We start from the raw sequence: 21,106 nt of genomic DNA on the forward strand, positions 1-21,106 counted from the left end.
ACGGTGCGAGGGGAAACGCAGGGGAGGAGTGTAAAAAGGTGGGACAGGGGTGTAATATAGTTTATATCAGAATACATCAGCACACACACAAGTTTTACAGTATTTCTAACCTATCGTTCTCTACAGAACACCCACGCTGCATTGCAAACAATTTTCTCTTTGATTTTACGCTGCACATCAGCGCACAAACTTTGATCGCTCGCTACTTGTTGACGTGTATTTTTGGACGTGGTATCATTAAACCCCTCGTCACTTCTCACGTTTGTTTTCGTGACAGAACGTAGTTTGGGAGAGCAGAGAAGCTCGCCTGCGATTCCAGTTGGTGATAGATGGTGTAGTGTGTGACCCCCTATCGCCGATCAGTCAGTGATTGTAGTGTGAAATACACACCGACTGGAAAGACTCCCGATTACAAGAGATCCAGTCGTGTAGTGTGAACCGTAAAGCGACCCGACCACTTGGAAAGTCGTGTAGTGTGAACTTGGCATTAGTGTGTACTTGTCAGTCAGTCACAGATTACTTCAGCTGTACTTTGAAACACTGCTTGCACTTTTTTTTTTACATTCTCACTCTCTATTTTTGTGCTTCTGCTATTTCTGCTTCTGCTTTACAGCCTGGTTTCGTTTTTCTTCCTTGTCAGCTACAGAACTACAGTTCGCCTACTGACTTTATTTATGGGAATTGAGATGTGACGAGAGGAATCGTGTGTTTAATGTGAATTTTCTACTGTTCGTATTAATGCGTTTTGATCAGTATTTATATTGATTTTTATAGGCAGATCCAACAGCTAAACTTATAGATACACTGATGGAGCAGTGGGAGTCGAATAAAGGTCCAGGAATCCCGAATTAAAACAAAATAGATCATGCAGGCATAAATAACAACTTTAACAAACTGCTTTATCATTGTCAGGGTCACAGTAGGTCCAGAATTCTCCTCACTCAAGGCGCCAATCTCTCGTACACCAACCATCAGTTCAGTTACAACAAAAACACAGACGTGTGATTGGCTGTGGACCTTAAAATAAAACAAGTTCGTTCATCTTTAATAGCAACTTCATTCTGATCAGGGTTGTGGTGGGTTCAGCACCCAGAAACACTAAACCCAAGGCAGAAAAACATCCTGGACAGAGCACCAATCCAATCACTGAGTAACAAACTTTTTTTTATTTAATTTCAATTTTAGGTTTTGCCACCAATTTATCATGGTCAGGATCACAGTGGGTCCGGCTGCCCCAGAATTTTTGGGCTCAATGCAGTAACACCCCCGGGACAGGGTGCCAATCCATCCAACAGACATTCACAGTAGATCATTTCCAAAAACTCCTACACTCATTATCGTTTGCACGCGAGTCTTTATTAGCATAGATGCAGGCGCCCGACTGGTCGATAGCACTGCTGATTCGAACATCCGAACTCTGGGTCCCACAGGTAAGGGGCAATTTACGGCTGGATCCAGAGAATTTCAAGCACCTCTGCTGGACAATTCTGGAACTTGCTGGGTGAGCAAAAATATCCAAACATTTAAAAATGCGCCGCATATTTGACAGCAATTTTTAGATCGACCTGCTTGTGTGAATCTGCCTTTAACAACATGAATATAATGAGTGTGAATATGGGTCCACACTTGCTGATGAACACTTGGAAGGTGCTTGAGAATCAGTATCAGCAGCTCCTGTCCAGATACATAAGCCTGACCGACACCATGCAGAGCAAATCATCAGAATACGGTCAGTGTGATTTTTCACTCACTTGCTCTGTAAAGCTGAATATCAATATAGGAAAAATGATGAGGCCAACATTAAAAAGTAGATTGCGATGACCTGTCGACTGAAATAGTAGATCTCAAGCCACGAAAGTGTGGACACCCCTGATATAAACCCACACAGACAGGTGAGATTTGAACCCAGGTCTCTAGGACTGTGCTGTACCACCACAGAGCAAAAATCCCCACACAAATAACCAGGATTGAAAATTTTTATTTACATATAAAATTCACACTTGATCATTTCCAAAAATCATTATTATTTTAATATTTATACACATTTATTATTATTCCCTAAATAAGGCAGAATCGATGCGCACACCAGATTTTATTAGCATAGAAATAAGTCATTAATGCACCGACACCGAGCTTCAATTCTACACAAACCGAGACCACATTGCTCTCTGCATTCTAACGAAACCTATTCATTTTGGTCAGGGTCACAGTGGGTCCGGCACACCCTTCACTCACTCAGGGCGACAAACCTTCACTCATTCACACCTATGAAGGCGCAACTGAGAGCAGCCGATCCACCTGCTTGTTTTTGGGAGGTAGAAGGAAAGGACGGTACCTGGAGAAACCCACACGGACACAAACAGAACGAGCGAACGAGCAAAGTTAGTCGTAGACGAGGCCCAGGACTCGGGACCGTGTTGCTGTACAGAACAGCACCCACTCCTAATCTAGCATCTCAACAAAACAATAAGAAGGGAACGTGTTATGTAGTCGTTTCTAATATTATAATTCTTAATAAAAAGTGCATCCACTCATCACGTCACATAGAAATGCAAACAAAAGTGCTATCCTGATCAAATACTCTCTCAAACTCACAAAAAAAAACCCTAAACATGCTAATCTTCCTGAAAATGGGTTCCAATCTGTATCAGGACACACTAAGAAGTTCCTTGGAGTGTAACCACTGCAGTCCTGTAGGTGGCGCAAACACTCCAAACTAAGTAAGGTGTCCAACTATCATAAGATATAATGTCTTTTAACTTTGAGGGTCAGTAAGTGTAACTGAGTACAGCTGGTGACTTTATAGTTCTGTCCCAACATCCTTCAGATCAAATTACAAACCTTACAACATCTGAAAAGTTTAGGAAGCGAATAATGAACTGTTTTGTCAAGTGCGTCACACGTGGAACAGTTGTCGTCCTGCCAGATTTGAGATGTAAACTTTTGAGCTCAGCTGTAGATTGCCAATGTTGTATGAAGTGCGCCTACAGAAGGGGTTTTAGGATGGAAATTGGGTGGGGCAGTTGTAGCCTAGTGGTTAAGGTACTGGGCTGGTAATTAAAGGGTCGCTGGTTCAAGCCACACCACTGCCAGGTGGCTGCTGTTGGGCCCTTGAGCAAGGCCCTTAACCCTCTATTGCTTAGACTGTATACTGTCACAGTACTGTAAGTCGCTTTGAATAAAAAGCGTCCGCTAAATGCCGAAAATGAAAATGTTAAGGTACTGGACTAGTAATCGAAAGGTTGCTGGTTCAAGCCCCACCACTGCCAGTTTGCTGCTGTTGGGCCCTTGAGCAAGGCCCTTAACCCCCAAGTGCTTAGACTGTATACTGTCACAGTACTGTAAATCGCTTTGAATAAAAGCGTCTGCTAAATGTCTATTTAACTACTGTATACTCGTAGCTCCAGATCAAATCTACTAGACTGGAAAGCGCCACTAGAAATTGCGCCAATTAGATTTTGCGACCGAACAAGACGAGCTGGGGGTGTTAAAATAAAAGCGTGTACATCACCTACCCACCCTGCTATCTGCTATTTACCGAACTGACTAAACCAGGGGTGCCCAAAAGGTCGATCACAATCTACCAGTCGATCTCACAGTGCACGCTGGTAGATCGCTCCTCATTCAAACAGGTCAGCGTGATGGACATAACATGTGGCCACTGTTTCTTACATTTGCTGTAGAAAGTTTTCATCCATCAGTAGCCAGTTTGCACCATTTTTGCATTTTCCCTTCTGTACCCTGCACTGTCTGTGAAGATGAGGGCGCGACCGAGCACACAGAAACCAAAAACGCTCCGATTCGGACAGGAATGCTGCAGAGACGCGGTTCCATTCATACGAGGAAGAAGCGGACGGAGAAATTTTAACGCTCAATCTGGCATTCATATGAAGTCAAGCGCCTCTGCTGGACAATTTTGGAACTTGCGGCTGAGGAAAAACGTCCAAACGTAAGAAAACGTGCCACATGTTTACGAAAATAACGACGTGTGAATATGGGTCCACACTTACTGATGAACACTTGGAAGCTGCTTGAGCAGCTCCTGTCCAGATACATAAACCTGACCGACACCATGCAGTGTAAATCATCAGAACACGGTCATGTGATATCCAGTCGCTTCACCTGTAAAGCTGAATATCAATATAGGAAAAATGATGAGGCCGACCTTTTTAAAAAGTACATCGTGATGACCTGTCGACTGAAATAGTAGATCTGAAGCTACGAAAGTGTGAGCACCCCTGGTCTAAACAATCATCTGAGACCTCAGCTTGGTTCCTTTTTCTGTCCTGCAGGATCTTCTAAACTCTATAAACTCCAGACCTATGTGTTAAGTTCGAATATGGCTTTAAGCAGACCTGACGGGAAATAAAAATGTAAATAAAACAGCGTGAAATGCAAATCAGATCAGATCATGCCTCAGAAAATATACATATCACATTTACAAACACTAACACCCCCTCAACCCCCAAAAAAAACACCACTTCATTCCTATAGAACATACAGTAACTCACAATTCGACTCAGTTCTGCGAATCATCTGCACGTCAGTCCAGCGCGGCGTAAGAAAAGCGTGCATTACGCAGCACGCCTTTAAGTTACAGTTCACTCAGTCGTACAGTCCGACGTTTCCCGTGAGAGGAAGATTTTCTTACCTGAATTATTTGAACATGTAAACCTGAGGGTGACGCGAAGTGTTTAGTAAAAAAAAATCAGTGCATAGCAGAATGTTTGACCTAGAGGTGAGCAGGTATTCTAGCTTTGCATCCTTCGAGAGCTGTTTAATGTATTAACACAGTTTCATTATTAAGATGAGTAAAGAAATAGGTCTGGATTACAGTCGTGTGTGTGTGTGTGCGCTGAGTGGAACACATGGGAGGTGATATTTTGGGATGAATTAGAACCCTCAATTGCGAGTGTTACAGTATGTTTAACGTTAGTGTTTGCTATTATTTTCCTTCCTTGCTCTGATAAATCAAAGTTCTTGCTGTTTTGGTAGTTCCATCCATTCCTCCCAGGGTTTGTGTCAAAAATTCATGGAACTGGCACCCAGGAGATTCTGAACTTCTCTAGCGGGCATGATCGGCAGAAACGTTTCTGCTAGGGCGGGATGACCGGACTATGTGGGTGGGATCTTCAAACGCCGTGTAAGGACCCTGATTAGCAGATAGACGCGCCTGTGCAGAAAGCATGGGTGAAAAAAAGGGTTCCGCTAAGGGCTGCGCGCGGGTCAGAGGAGGCGTGAGCAGCAATATACCCACCTCGACAACAATCAGGGATCCACCAGCAGCGGAAGACAGACTGACTACGACAAATTGGGAGAAAATGCATAAAATATAGATATTAATATTAAAATATAAATATATATATTACACGTCACTGCACGTCAAACATCAGCGTTATTAACACTTCACGTAATGACTGCAGTCTAACGTATTAAAAAGCCAAATTCATTGATTTCCAACTGTAATTAAATTAAAATTAAAACGTAATTAGTAATCGTGACAGGCGGCGTTCGGGTGGCGCAGTGGACTATAATCCGGATTCGAATCTCAGCTGTGCTATCAGCCAGCCGTGCGTGTAAACAAACATGACTGGTTATGTCTGAGGGGGTTGGGAGGTGACCTGTCCAGGGTATTGCTTTGCTGCCTTGCATCTAGTGTTTCCCTGGTGGAACCGGACCCCCATGATCCTGACCAGGTTTACTTTTATTCAGTGTGTTTTGTATTATTATTATTATTATTACTACTACTACTGCAGATGATGTAAATTACAAATGTAATCGCCCATCACCACCGAGCTCTGGAGTTCAAATCTGAGCTGGACTATCGACCGGCCGTGCCTGAACGTGTGGGATGGTCAAACGGGTTCCTCATTGCCGCTGCGACTGCAGTCTCTACTCGGTGGTCCAGGCTGAACGAAGGATTGTTGATTCATGAACAAAAGTGTGTGATACTCACTGCCTAAACGAAACGATTGGCTTGTTGTTCACACAGGGTGGGAGCCGGACGGGACCTCGTGACGACCTCTACTGGCTGACTGACGGCGTCCGCACGGAGTCGAGGCATAATGCATTGATCAGGGTGCGTCTCTCCGTGCACAAAGCTGATACGCATATGAACTTGCCTAGTGCGGGTGAATAGATGCATTTGGCTACTGCGCAGGTGTCGGAGGGGGCAAACAACTAAAAGGGGGTAGATGCAAAAGTTTGCTGTCTGTATTTATTTCCATCTTCATTCTGTGACTAATTTCCATTCGAGCTGGTGACGAAACCAGTGGAAATTGCTGGTAGGGCCAGAAAATCATGCTGTATGATCTATTTAAAAAATATCTGTTTGGGTGCCGAGGTGGCGCAGCAGGATATTCCGCTATCACCACCGGTCGGCTGGGCACCATCTAGCGGGCATGATCGGCAGTGCCTGCAGCAGACACGTCTCTGCTAGGGCGGGAAGACCGGACTATGTGGGTGGGGTCTTCAAACCCTGTGTAAGGACCCTGATTAGCAGATAGAGAGGCGCCTGTGCAGAAAACACGGGTAAAAAAAAAAAGGGCTCGGAGGAGGCGTGAGCAGATCCCCCAGCAGCGGAAGACGGAAGACCCCGTCGTATTTGAGCCCAGCCTGGGATTCAAACCCCTGCAGTTCAGGCAGCACGACTCAGACCATTACGCCAGTCACGGTGCTTGCTGGTGTAAGGCTTAGAAGAAGCATCTACGTTTGTTTAAATAATACGTTCACTCGTCCTAATTACCTGACTAGCTACATCAGGAGTGTTACAGCACAGATTCTGCAGATCTCCGTTCTTCCGGCTCTGGTTCTGGACCTTTCCCCGAACTGCCAGTGTTGCATTGTGTAACGAGGCGTACCGTCGAGCAGTGTAAGCTTAATCGGCTTTTCCCGGACGGCTAGAGTTAGGCTGGATTCTAGGTTTTCAGACAGAGCAGCTCTGAAGCCGTATGAGAAGCCACAGTGACCTGGGTCTGTGTAGGAAGGTTTCCGAGTTCCTGGTGCTTCTACTACCCGTTTCCTTCATGAGCGGGGTACGTTCAAGCTGGGAGTTCACAGGGTCTGTCCGAAAACCTACTGATCTCTCTACACAGACGCATTTTACGTCATCCTACACTCCCGAGAAGAGGGCGTGTCTAAATACTTAGACTCCTTAAAGTGCTCCTACTGAGGCGCCTTAATTCTGAGTGATGATCTGACTGAGTGACGAGGGAGCGTCCGACTCTTCCTCAGCGCCGAGGGCAATCCCAGCATTCAGTGCGGCACGACTTTCCTCACAAAATCCTTTCCTTATCAAATGCGAATAAATTCTCGCTGATTTTTAATCTGTGTAAAGGTGCACGAGCGTCGTCTAGTTGTAAATTGGGGCTCGTCTGGGACAGTTTAGGCGTTTTTGGTACACGGAGGGAGACGTAAGATTAGTGCGTCTAAATAATCTGCCTCACGAGCTCCACGTCTTATTAGAACCCTCTCCGCCGAGGCAGCCGATCACAGTGTGGCTCTAACCGTCCTTGGCCAGCGCGAAGGTGGTACGAACAGCAACTTTAAGCCGTATCGTGTACGGAGAGACGCACTGAGCCTCATGTGAATCCCCTCCACACGTACAGACACTCAGATTAGACTCAGATTAGTCTCAGAGATCCTGACCGACCTTCCCTCCCTCATACACAGCCGATTGTGTTCATGTCAGACCGCTGTGCCACCCGAGAGCCAGGGGAGTACGAGATTAAACAAAGTGCAAACTGGGCTGGTCGGTTTCATAGTCTGGGAAATACGATTTGCTTTGCTGGTTTGTGTAACTGGTTCACTGGTTTACTATTTAAATTCACATTAGATGGGGGATGTAACACTGTGTTTGCTGGTACTAAGATATCTAGATTAACAGTAAACTCTGCCATGACGGGTACAGCTGGTGATCTGAGGCAGTTTCTCTTAGTATTGCGGAAGCAGACTGAAATTCGCCTTGAGAATTCGGGTGCATATAGATATGCTGTAGCGTACTGCGCCTGGACCTGGCTTCACTTCGCCTGCGCCATCACGACGTCGTCGGCGCCGCCCCCGACAATGTCTTCGTACTGGGGCGGGGCGTCGGCCTCGATGCGTACGTCCGTGTGACCCACGGCTTCCTCGTAGGAAGGGGGCGGGTCCGCGGCGTCGATCTGCGCGGGTGTGACGTCGTGGCCCGGGTAGGCGGGTCCGGGCGGGTAGCCCTGCCCCCACTGGTCCACGGAAACCACGGCGAGCTGCGGGTCCCTCTGGCCCCAGACGACGGCGGGGCTGCGCTGGGATCGTTTGCGCGAGTGGCACCTCCAGGCGGTGAACGTGACGGCGACGATGAGCAGCACCAGCATCAGCAGAGGGAGGACCAGGTAGAGAGAGTTGGCCCCGCCCATGATGTTTTGGAAGCCTCCGGGGCGGGGGCTGCTCTCGCGCTGGTACTCCTCCCAGAATCGTCTCTGTAACCAATCAGAGAGCAGGAAACGGGGGGGCAGATTAGTCAGATGAATAATGACATAAAACGTATTGATGTTTTTGCCAGCTTGAACTCCTCCCACCAATAGGGGGCAGTTTGGAATTATTAAATTCAGGTGTTTCAGCCACACCTATTGCTAACAGGTGTATCAAATCACTTGGTACTACCTGTTCCACAATTTACACACAGTACTGTTTTTATTTTTATTTTATGTCTAACTGCACCTTTAGGCTCCCCCGTTTTTAGTTTTTGTTCTGTTACATGTTTAATATTCTTTTTATTTTTTTTAATTATTATATTCTATTTTCTTTTTTATATATATTTACATTTACATTTACATTTTCAGCATTTAGCGGACGCTTTTATCCAAAGCGACTTACACGATGAGCAATTGAGGGTTAAGGGCCTTGCTCAGGGACCGAACAATGGCAACTTGGTGGTGGCGGGGCTTGAACCGGCAACCTTCTGTTTACTAGTCCAGTACCTAAACCACTAAGCTATCACTGGCCCTATTTAGATTTTATGTCTTAATTTTTATTTTTTCCTACCTCATTGTAATGTCGTCGTGTGATGTTTGTAGTCATTGTAATTGCTGCTGCTGCAGCGCAATTTCCCTTCGGGGATCAATAAAGTAAATCAATCGATATAATACAGTTTGGGAAACATCCGTCCAAAAACCTAGTGATGAGAAGAGGGCGTGTCTAAATTCTTGAATGACGAGGGAGCGTCTGACGCCTCCTCGGCGCTAAAGGCAATCCCAGCTTTCAGTGCGGCACGACTTTTCTCACGAAAAAATGACATACGAATGTGGTGCAACCAACGGAGTACGTAAATTCTTGTTGATGTTTAATCTGTATAAAGGTGCACGAGTGTCGTTTAACCGTTTTCGGTACACAGAGGGAGACGTTAGCTGGCGTGCTAGAGGGTTGTGCCACCTCAGTCCATCCAGTAGAAGTAGAGCGTCTAAATAATCTGCCTTATGAGCTCCATGTCTTATCGGAATCCTCTCTACTGAGGCAGCCGATCAGGTAAGGCAGTAGGCAGCAAGGCAGCTCATGATTTAATGAGTTCGGAGTGGACAGAACCCTAAAAAAACGTTTTTAACAGACTTCTCTGTTGGTTACTAGTTAACCGGTTAATCATTGACATCCCTAGTTTGCATGTTGTGACTTATAGAACGCAGGTGCAATACTGAACATGACGCTGTAGCTTTACACAACAGCTTAGAAAATCTCAGCTTTCATTTTGCTCAAGGACGTAAAAGAATTGTTGAACAATGGCATCGACGAAGAATTCTCACGGCTTCCCATGACTGTCAGCGCAGGTTTTTTCCAGTACTGGACAAGCACAAACTCGCCCGTGGAATTTCCTTCGAGCTGTTACGACGGCAGAGGAAGAAGCAGCAGCTTAAATATCCATTTTCATCCAAATTATCCTCTAGGCCAGCGATCCCCAACCCTTTTTGCACCACCATGAATATCTTATATTCATATAAAATATAATTTCACAGACCGGTGGAGTCGGGAGGATTTAAAATAAAATTATACAATAAAAAGTGCAAAAAAATCAGTGAGAACCCTGAGCTGTTTTTTGCTCATTTTAGCTGCTCGTTCCTCCTGTCTGCTTTCACACACATATGAACTTGAGTGACTCCCATTCTTAATCTATCTTCTTAAGCTATAACAGCTTCAACTCCTCTGGGAAGGCTTTCCACAAGGTTTAGGAGTGTGTTTATGGGAATTTTTGACCGTTCTTCCAGAAGCGCATCTGTGAGGTCAGACACTGATGTTGGACGAGAAGGCCTGGCTCACAGTCTCCGCTCTAATTCATCCCAAAGGTGTTCTATCAGGACTCTGTGCAGGCCGGTCAAGTTCTTCCACACCGAACTGGCTCGTCCACGTCTTTATGGAGCTTGTGCTTTGTGCACTGGTGCGCAGTCGTGTTGGAACAGGAAGGGGCCATCCCCAAACTGTTCCCACAAAGTTAGGAGCATGAAATTGTCCAAAATCTCTTGGTACGCTGAAGCATTAAGAGTTCCTTTCACTGGAACTAAGGGGCCGAGTCCGACTCCTGAAAAACACCCCCACACCATAATCCCCCCTCCACCACACTTTACACTCGGCACAATACAGTCAGACAGGTACCGTCTCCTGGCAACCACCAAACCCAGACTCGTCCATCGGATCGCCAGACGGAGAAGCGTGATCCGTCACTCCAGAGAACACGTCTGCACTGCTCTAGAGTCCAGTGGCGGCGTGCTTTACACCATGCGCTTGGTGATGCAAGGCTCGGATGCAGCTGCTCGGCCATGGAAACCCGTTCCATGAAGCTCTACACACTGTTCCTGAGCTCATCTGAAGCGATCCGATCTGTCAATTTACGTGGTAACACTTGGTGGATGAGTCGCCGTCGTTCCCAGTCGCTTCCACTTTGTTATAACAGCACTGACAGTCGACTGTGGAATATTTAGTAGTGAGGAAGTTTCACCACTGGACTTGTTGCACAGGTGGCATCACGGTACCACGCTGGAATTCTCCGAGCTCCTGAGAGCGACCCATTCTTTCACTAATGTGAGTAGAAGCAGTCTGCATGCCGAGGTGCTCGGTTTTATACACCTGTGGCCATGGAAGTGATCGGAACACCGGAATTCAATGATTTGGAGGGGTGAGTGAATACTTTTGGCAATATAGTGTAGGTACGAGTCAACCTCTTCAAGAGGAACAGACGAATGTTATTAAAAGAGAATCCGTTTTTTTCAAAATAAAGCACTCAGAGTGCGATTGTCCATAAAACAGGAAAAATAAATGATTCATTATAACATCACGGTTATAAATGACCCACAGACCGGTGGTGGGGGAATCCGGTTCCTCTCAAGGTTTCAGGTTCCATCACTTGTGAACAAGGTCCCGAGGTGCTTGAATTACACCTGATTGAACCCTGTTTGCCGCTGACTTTTTCAAAGCTCCTCCAAATGAGACGAACTGTTTGATACGAGGCGGTAAAAGCGACTCAGCCGAGTGAGGAATGTGATTAGTGGAGGAACTTATGAGCAGTAATAATGAAGAGAAGTTTAGTGCTCCTGTCTCCTTCTTTTACTACATTAAACCACGTTAAGCTTTATTTTCAACCAGAAGCGTTTTAGACTCTGGGAGAAGCTGATTCTGATTCTCACCGTTTCTCAGAAGCTGGAGCTGTAAAACAAGTTTAAAAGTGAAACAGGGAGGAGAATCCAGATAAACACAGATACACGTGGAGCTGGAACCCTGGATCTGACGCTTATTGAAGACGTTGTAATGCTCAAGCCAACGCTGAACAAAGCGGCTGAAATTCAATTAATTAACTTTTTTAAAATATGTCGAGTTTAAGAATGATGACGAGCCTGCCGCTCAGGTGGCGCAGCGGTAAAGTACGCTAGCTCACCAGAGTTGGGGTTTCTGGACGCATCGTATGGAAACTCAGCTCTGCCTTTCCGACCGGGTTGGGCGGCAGTATGAACAACGTTTGGCTGTTGTTCAGAGGCTTAGTGGTAGAGTCGGAGCGTAGGTCCTCATAACTGGTGCGACTGCGGCCCCTGCCGCACAGGGCTGAGGAATAACATCGAGGGGGGGTGTGACCCTCCGTGCGCGGTGTCTCTCGGTGTACGAACTCGGCTCGTGCGGGTGAAAAATGCCGGCTGTACTGACTGCGTGCCGGAGGGGGCGCAAGTCAGTCGAGTGGCGTCCTCAGTCAGCGGAAAAAGGACACAATCAGGGTAATTGGACACGATTAGAATGGGGATAAAAGTCGGGGGAAAAAATAGATAATTAAAAAAAAAAGTTAAGGAGACGTTGAGTTATACAGTATATATATATTATGGTTGTCGTTAATCGCATTAAAATTTTAATCGTAATCGAGAATAACATTTTTAATCAAGCGATTTTTATTGGGTTATGATGTGCTACTTTAAACGTGCCTCATTGTAGTCATTAGCGCTGCTTTAACACAGCAACATCGTGTTCATACTGTATAGCGATAACACCGGCCTCGTGGTGTCTTTTTCCAGTTTGTTTCGTGAGTCACAAATGACTCGAGCTGCTGCTGCTACATATTGTGAAATATCGGGTATTTTAAATAATCATTTTTGTTTTCAAGAAGCGTGAGAAATCATCGCTAGACAGAATTACAGTTATTAATTGATGCTTTAATATAATTTTTGGTCAAAGCCACCTTTTCTTGTCAGGCGTCTGCGCGCACGGATCTGCGTTACAGGCTAAATGAGCTCGGACTCGGTTCATGAACTGAACACGTCTAGGAACATTACAAACACTGCTGTTAAATGGATCGTAATGGACTGTAGACGCTTTAACATAGTTAACGATGTGGGTCGACATGACGTTATACGTGTTGCATCTAGAAATGCTTCATATTAGTTCCCTGAGCGCCTGTTTTCAGATCCTCACTTTTGCCAGATAATGTGAACAGACTTTAAATAAGTGTCTGAAAGATGAGTAACTGTTAACAACTCTATATGGGCATTGACTGGCTTTCTAAAGATAATTTAGATTTAATCATTTTATCATAATTTTATTTGAGTGTTTAGATCTCAGGAATGTTTAAACACTTTTCATTTTTCCTTAAGTAAAGCACTTTTGAATTGTGTTTGAAAGGTGCTATACAAATAAACTTGCCTTGCCAATTATATATATAAAATTGTACCCACATGAATCTGTTTCCCTCGGAGCTAGAATCATGACAAGTTTGTGTTTTGTCGCCTCAAAAGCCTCACTAAAGAACCCTGTCTGAAACCCAGCTGAGACTTAAAGGAAAGCACGTTCAGGGAGTGAGTTACACTTCCTGCGGATGACACACTTCCCGTTCACAGGAAATTCCCAAGAGCAGTACGTCCCGGCGGCTACTCGTCTGACCGGCTCACCGTTTTCTCGTCGTTTTCGAAAGCCTCTCTGGCCTCCTCGTAGCTGCAGATCTCCTCCCTGCACTCCCTCTGGATGTTCCCCTGCTTCATCTCCTCTAGTAGGAAGTTGGCCCTCGGGAGCCTCCTCAGCACGGCGTGGGCTGCGTCCGCCGACAGGAATACTGCGCAGAATAGAGAGAGAGAGTTAAAAACACGAATTGTGACGGCTAGACGACTGGGTCGGAGCATCTCCAAAACTGCAGCTCTTGTGGGGTGTGTCCCGGTCTGCAGTGGTCTATCAAAAGTGGTCCAAGGAAGGAACAGTGGTAAACCGGTGACAGGGTCATGGGCGGCCGAGGCTCATCGATGCACGTGGGGCGCGAAGAATACACAGAGTATCGCAGTTTGTTGCGTATGGTGCTGCACAGCCGCAGACCAGTCAGGGTGCCCATTCTGACCCCTGTCCACTGCCGAAAGTGCCAACGATGGGCACGTGAGCATCGGAACTGGACCACGGAGCAATGGAAGAACTGTGGCCTGGTCTGATGAAGCACGTTTTCTTTTTTCTCTACCGAGTGCTTGCTAGCCTCGAACCTAGAGATTCGAACCTAGATCTCTGTGGCTGTGCACCAGCATTGTATTTTACACAACTGAATCGATGGTTAGCTGGCGCTTGGGTGTCACAGGATTAAAATACGCAAGCCCACTGCTACAGTAGTGCTGAGGTGCGTCCACACAGACCGGCTGATCGGCTACGTCTAAGGCATCCTGTCCTGGGTGTGGTACTGTACTGCGCACAGTGATTTCAGCGAAATCAGAGCCACCGTAACCCTGACCAGGATAAAACATAAAAAAGAAATAGATCTTTTTTTAATCATGGTCTATGAGTTATTTAATAGCCTTACAGATAAGGGCGCGACGAGAAAATAATAAAGAACGAAACACACACTCAGGCTAAGAGATCACTGGAAAGGAAATACCCAGAGTATTCAAATCCTGTTAAAGCACAAAAGCTGCTCCAAATACACCCGTCCCTTCCATATTACATGGTTCTGTGTTAGGTTTCGGTTTAATAACAGGGAAACAGAGTCGCCCGGCTCCGTCCTGAACAAAAGCTTACAGCTCTGTGAGAAGCTGAATGCAGCTCTTGTTACAACCTCTGACACAGACGATAGCAACGTGAGAAAAAACAAACAGTTTTGGAATTACTTTACTGGTTATAGAATATGTCCCATTGTTGTAGACACAATGGCTGTCGCTGTGATTCGGTGGAGTCCCAGAGCCTCAGAAATAGCTCGGTAATAGAGATGTACCGATCGGGGTTTTTGGCACCGATTCCGATTTTGTGAAAATCTCCGGTTCACCTCACTTGTACGTCTTTGTGCTGTGGGAGGAAACCCTCGCAGACACATGGAGAACATGCAAACTACACAGAAAGGACCCGGACCGCTCCGTCTGGGGATCGAACCCAGGACCTTGTTGCTGTGAGGCGAGAGTGCTACTCATTGAGCCACCGTGCCGCCCCTGACCCGCGACCCCCAAGTTTATTAAGGCTGCAGTATGGATGTGTCTAGTCTAGGACTGCAACTATCGATTATTTTTGTAATCGAGTATTCTATCGATTATTCCAGCGATTAATCGAGTAATCGGATAAGAAATACTTTTAACAAGGAGCAAAAACAAATACATATTAGATTAAATAAGACATGTTTCTTAAACCAAACTGTACATTTGTATTCCTTGCATACAGGACAGTTTAAACATTTTTTAAATGCAAAAATAAATAAATCAAAAATAAATCAATTTACTTTTAAAATGTAAACAGGCAACCTGAAACATCAGGTCATCAAGTCATAAATAATAATAAACAAAAATACATGAACATAAGCCTGTAATTCGTGCAACTTTCAAAACTCAAAGTTTCAGCTACAGCTCACGCAGAACATAAAGCTTTAATATTTTGTTGGGAGGTTTTGTGGTGTTTGTAGGGGGATAAAAATCTGTCAGGATTGTGTCTCTAGATGAGGTAGATCTGGTGTGTGTGTGTGTGTGTTTGCCTAAATCTTCATAAAAGCCTGTGGTGGTTGAAAGGAAGTAAAGTCAGTAAACATGAGTAAAGTAAACACGACGCTCTGATGGTGTGGATGTTATTCTGAGTTTTAGTTTTATCAGCTTAAAATGATCTCAAACTTTCTGTGGTTTTCTCTGTCCAGTCTCCTCCTGTTCGCTATTTTCTCTCTATATCTTGCAGTCCGCGCTATCAAATCTCGGCCGCGTCCTAAACCGATACGTTCAGTTCGCAGGAGCGGCGAACGTGTCCAGACACGTGGTGTTCATTAAACTGTCCGCAAAAAGAACCCGGATGAAGTCCTGTTAAGTTCTGTTTATGTTTGAGATATTTGGGACGCAGCCCTCAGATTCTTCACGTCACCTGCACACGGCGTTAAACACGATTCCTCGATGCAGAAAATTTGAATCGATGATTTTTAGTAATCGATTTACTCGAGTTACTCGAGGAATCGTTTCAGCCCTAGTCTAGTCAGACTCAAACGAGTAACTAAAGGGACAGAGGGTCAGTCGATATCCACTAACTGTTTTTCCTTCAATAATGGTCTAAAAAAACTGTAGTTATGTTTATTCAGGTTGTTTTTGTCTTTCATTCGTTTGGTTTTAAACAACTCGGTATGACAAATATCTAGAAGTCTCTAAATCACTTGATTAGAAGTTTATTGTACATTTAATTGGACTGAATTTCAAAGCAATTGGTTTGTACAAAACCAGTAAAGACTAATGCAAACACAAAATGCTATGTGGTTGGTACTGGGCCATGTAGGTGTGTACGTACCGGATCCCATGATTCCTGCAGCTCTGCACACCTTAAAGAAAAGCAAAGAGGAAATGTTACCACACTGTTGAATTTATATAGAATAGGAAATTATAGATAACAGGAGATGCCTAAATAGAGCAGAATAGAACAAGGTTATATCGAACACAGTCATGGACAATGTACTGTCGGAGGAAACCGGAGCTCCCAGAGGAAACCCGCACAGACACGGACCCAGACCGCCCCACCTGGGGATCGAACCCAGGACCTTCTGAGCCACCGTGTCGCCCATGAATGAATCAAACAACAAAAGAGACACTAAACACCCGGATGGGTACAAGTTTCTACAGATACACTCCAAACTGATATAACCATAAAGAGAGGCCAACTTATTTTAATTCACATGATTTTGTAATAAGATGTTCAACAAGCGCATAGTCAGGTGTCCACATACTTTGGCGACTAGTGGAACTAAACAACAGTTTACAACATAAGCTGCTGCAGTTTCTTGTGCAATACTTTTAAACACTTTGTACTTTTTGTATTTATCTTAGTCTACTCTTATTTTATTCATGTCACACACACCGAGGCCTGGGTAAATGTATTTCGTTCTATCATGTACATGGTTGAATGTCAATAAAGCTGAGTCTGAGTCTGAGTAAATATAAAAAGTAGAGATGTACCGATCGGGGTTTTTGGCACCGATTCCGATCTCCGATCTCCTTTCAGGGATAAATAAAATAAATAAACTTAAAAAGAGCCTCACAGTGAAGATAAACCGGAGCAGCGCGCGTGTGTGTGTGTGTGTGTGTGTGTGTGTGTGTGTGTGTGTGTGTGTGTGTGTGTGTTTGTGCCTTTAGAAGAGACGCTTTGTTCACAGTATCGCTATAAGTGATTCATTGATTCATGAGTCGATTCGTTTTATGTGAAGCGTAAGTTTCTCTTCTCGGTTATCTCTCCGTGTTTACTGTTATTAATTAAATGTCGTGGTTTTAAATAAACACCAACTACTACAGAACATTCTGTGTGACTCTCTTACATTAAAAAGCTTCATTACACTGTTATTACCACAGATCTGTAACCGAGTCAGACTCGTTCCGTCTAAGGAGCTAAAAGTTTTCTGATCCTAAAAGTTCAGCAGATGATCCTGAACTAACGAATTTGGTAATGAATAAACTTTTGCCTCTGATTGGCTCTGTAACGTTTTCTGTTCTCATCTACATCACAAGTAAGAACCGCTTACGATTTACCAAAGTGAACCAGGAGTTTATATAACGTGCTGATAGAATCCACTCAGATGTGACCGGGTTGAATTATCTTTTTAAAGTAAATATTACAATCAGCAAAATTACATCGTATGTATGATGCACAACGTTAATGATGTTATTTTAGGTCATGAAGAGCTTTCACGATGGTTTCTGTACGATGGTTGATGAATGGTGATGTGATGGTTGGTGCTTCGTAGCTCAAAGTCTGGATCGATCCACTGAGCTGTTAACTTAACATGATCTTTTATCGGCCGATCGCCGATAGCATATTTTGATTAAAAATCGGCCGATACCGATTCGTAGCCGATCGATCGTCCCATCTCTAATAAAAAGAGATAATGGTGTCAGACTACGACATATTTAAAACAAGATTTAAGACTCATTGGTTACTGTATTCGCAGCACAAAATGAAAACAAGTTGAGACTCAGTAGATTATGTCAACGTGACTGAACATCATCAACGTGACCAGGGCAGTTATAGCCTAGTGGTTAAGGTACTGGACTAGTAATCCCTCAACCCTCAATTGCTTAGACAATGTACTGTCAGAGTACTGTAAGTCGCTTTGGATAAAAGCGTCTGCTAAATGCCGAAAATGTAAATGTGACCAAGCATCATCAGTGTGACCGGGCATTACAAACATGACTGAACAATGTCAACACGACTAAACGCGATCAGCATGACAGAACGTCGTCAACGTGGCCGAACAACATCAGCGTGCCTGAACGACGTCAGCATGATAAAACGTACAACACAAATGTACTTGATCCTTTCTCACTGCGGATCATGACAGTAACGGAGCTTCTGAATGATGTGCTTTGATTTTACCACCACCGATTTACCAGTATGGTGATATTTGATGGTTATGCAATATGAACAAGTCTGACACACCCCTTTTAACTATTACATTCATGTACGTCTTTCAGCCTCAATAAATGCTGTAATAAATCAATAACATAAAGGAAACTATATGCTTTCAAGGATTGCACAAAGACATGAAGAAAACCCAGCGTCCTGCACAGAACCCTCTCCTCAGTCCCACTGAATCAGTACACAGTCATACAAATGCTCTCTTGGGTGTAAATTCCCACAGACATACTTTAAAGTCTTCTCAGAAGAGCTGAAAAGATCACATAGAGGTCACTCTATTTTAATACTACTTGTTTTTTGCTCATGCATGATGAAAATATTTACACTCTTTAATCGCTAAAAAACAGCAACAGCAATCATATAACACCGCAGTGCTGAGAATCATCCACCACCTAAATAATACCTGCTCTGTGGTGGTCCTGTGGGGGTCCTGACTATTGAAGAACAGGGTGAAAGCAGGTTAAAAAAGCATGCAGAGAAACAGACGGACTACAGTCAGTAATTGTAGAACTACAAAGTGCTTCTAGATGGTAAGTGGAGCTGATAAAATGGACAGTGTGTGTAGAAACAAGGAGGTGGTTTTAATGTTATGGCTGATCAGTGTATCATACAGCGGTACCTTGAAACTCAACGCCCTTCATTGAGAAATTTGTACCCTTAAACTAAATGTTGCGGTGCGGTAAAACGCCATGCGAACATGAGACAATAACCATCAGATCCAGGGTTACAGCTCCACATGTATCTGTGTTTATCTGGATTCTCCTCCCTGTTTCACTTTTAAACTTGTGTTACAGCTCCAGCTTCTGAGAAACGGTGAGAATCAGAATCAGCTTCTCCCAGAGTCTAAAACGCTTCTGGTTGAAAATAAAGCTTAACGTGGTTTAATGTAGTAAAAGAAGGAGACAGGAGCACTAAACTTCTCTTCATTATTACTGCTCATAAGTTCCTCCACTAATCACATTCCTCACTCGCTGTTTTACTACAGTAAGTCACGGTGAGTTTTGTGCACCGCCGTCACACTTCATAGGAAATAACGGCACAGCGGCACAAAAGCGGTTTTGTCACTTCTCATGTGAATGCGCCGGTGCTGAAGGGAATCGAGCATCTCCACCATTAAGAAGCATCAGGAAACGATAAAGAAGTAAAACTAAAGTGCAGCTTTTATTGTATTTTTATTGATGTGTAACTGTTAGTAATTGTATTTCAGTGTGTTTATATTATATTTGTGTTATTTTCAGTGTCAAAAACAACCTCATTATTTTACATGAGACTAAAATATCTGCAGCTCCACGGGACCATGGACGCATTAACAGGTTCCCCAAACATCCTTATGGGAAAGAATAGCTTAAAACTCGACGCGCCTCCCAGAACCAACTGAGGTCGAGTTTCAAGGTACTGCTGTATATATAAACAGTACAGTATATAAAAATTATTATAGCGAACATATGGTTTTGATATTAAATATACAAATAACGCGATTTATTACTGATTACTGACCAACTAAATATTACAAAATACAGAATAAAAGCGACAAGATGAAAATGTATATAAGGAAATTACAATACAACAAACTAATATTACAGTAATATAAAGACATATAATACGAATGCTAGAGATATAGATTTACAAAATAACAACACATTAATATAAATTAATTTAAATAGTATTTGTAAGCTCGGATTCTGACAGGACTGAATTACTGACCACTACCGACACCCATATTCCCATCAATCACCACAGAAATACAGAAAGTATCCGATGCTTATTAGTTTAATAAGTTAAATTATAGTATAACTAAATAGAATCAGTGAATAAATTATGATGAATATAAGAATATAAGATAAAATACCGTGTTGCGCTTCACGCGCTCCCACTGGAACCTCCCTACTGTACCGTTACTGGAACTATGCTAAGCTAACCTGAAATACTGTAGAAGCGACGGAGATTTACCGTTACCGTTAATCCATGTCCAGCACCAACCGGCTCGACAAAACACCGCTTATAAGCGTTAACGACGATGAAATTCTCTCCACATTAGACACATGAAACACCGAAATCTCATTAAACATCGAGCACACTGTAAAATCATTTACCTTCCAACTGCGCCCACTGTTTTTAATCGCTTGGATCCCAGTATGCGCATGCGCACTACATCAAAGCCGGTCAGGCGCACCAGATTTACATCTGCGGGTTGCCAGATTTATACGCTGTAGGTAATGTAACATAAATGGGTTGCCAAGTCGTTTATTATTAATGTTTAAAATTATCTGTTTAACCACTGCTTTATCCTATTCAGGGTCGCGGTGGGTCTGATTCACTAGCCAAAAGGCACCTGGACAGTCCATCACTGGGCAAACAACACATTCACACACACACACACACACACACTCATACCTAGGGGGACTTTTATTATCTCCAATTAACCTGACTGCATGTCTGTAGACTGTGGGAGAAAACAGGAGCAACAGGAGGAAACCCAGACCGTTCCACCTGGGAATTGAACCCAGGACCTTCTCGCTGTGAGGCGACAGTGCTACCCACAAGCCACCGTGCTGCCCACTGTTTGTTTAACCACCGCTCAATCCTCTTCAGGGTCGTGTCGCGGTGTGTCTGATTCACTGACCAAAGAGCAGGAAACACCCTGGACAGTCAATTCAATTCAATTCAATTCAATTCAATTCAAAGAGCTTTATTAGCATGACTGTTGAAGAGGTTACAGTATTGCTAAAGCATTGGAAAGATGTTTATATAATTATACAAAACTAAATAACTTTAGGAAAAA

The 21,106-nt window shown here is 44.0% G+C and overlaps 1 protein-coding gene across 2 annotated transcripts; it reads right to left on the bottom strand.

Annotated features, from left to right (window-relative positions):
• Window positions 1–7,790: 7,790 nt before the first annotated feature.
• On the bottom strand, window positions 7,791–20,469 carry prrg1 (proline rich Gla (G-carboxyglutamic acid) 1). 2 transcript variants are annotated; one of them, XM_062998839.1, is made up of 4 exons: window positions 20,418–20,469; window positions 16,210–16,240; window positions 13,386–13,546; window positions 7,791–8,456 (listed from the first exon to the last, which is right to left on the bottom strand). In XM_062998839.1, the coding sequence occupies exons 2-4, from the start codon at window positions 16,217–16,219 to the stop codon at window positions 8,019–8,021; spliced, it is 609 nt and encodes a 202-aa protein (XP_062854909.1). In that variant the 5' UTR covers window positions 16,220–16,240; window positions 20,418–20,469; the 3' UTR covers window positions 7,791–8,018. The 2 variants fall into 2 exon arrangements, with proteins under 2 accessions (XP_062854909.1, XP_062854910.1); XM_062998840.1 differs by lacking the exon at window positions 20,418–20,469 and adding an exon at window positions 20,174–20,292.
• Between the last annotated feature and the right edge of the window lie 637 nt (window positions 20,470–21,106).

The sequence above is a fragment of the Trichomycterus rosablanca genome, chromosome 7 (genome assembly GCF_030014385.1).
Source record: "Trichomycterus rosablanca isolate fTriRos1 chromosome 7, fTriRos1.hap1, whole genome shotgun sequence".
NCBI classification, from domain to species: Eukaryota; Metazoa; Chordata; class Actinopteri; order Siluriformes; family Trichomycteridae; genus Trichomycterus; species Trichomycterus rosablanca.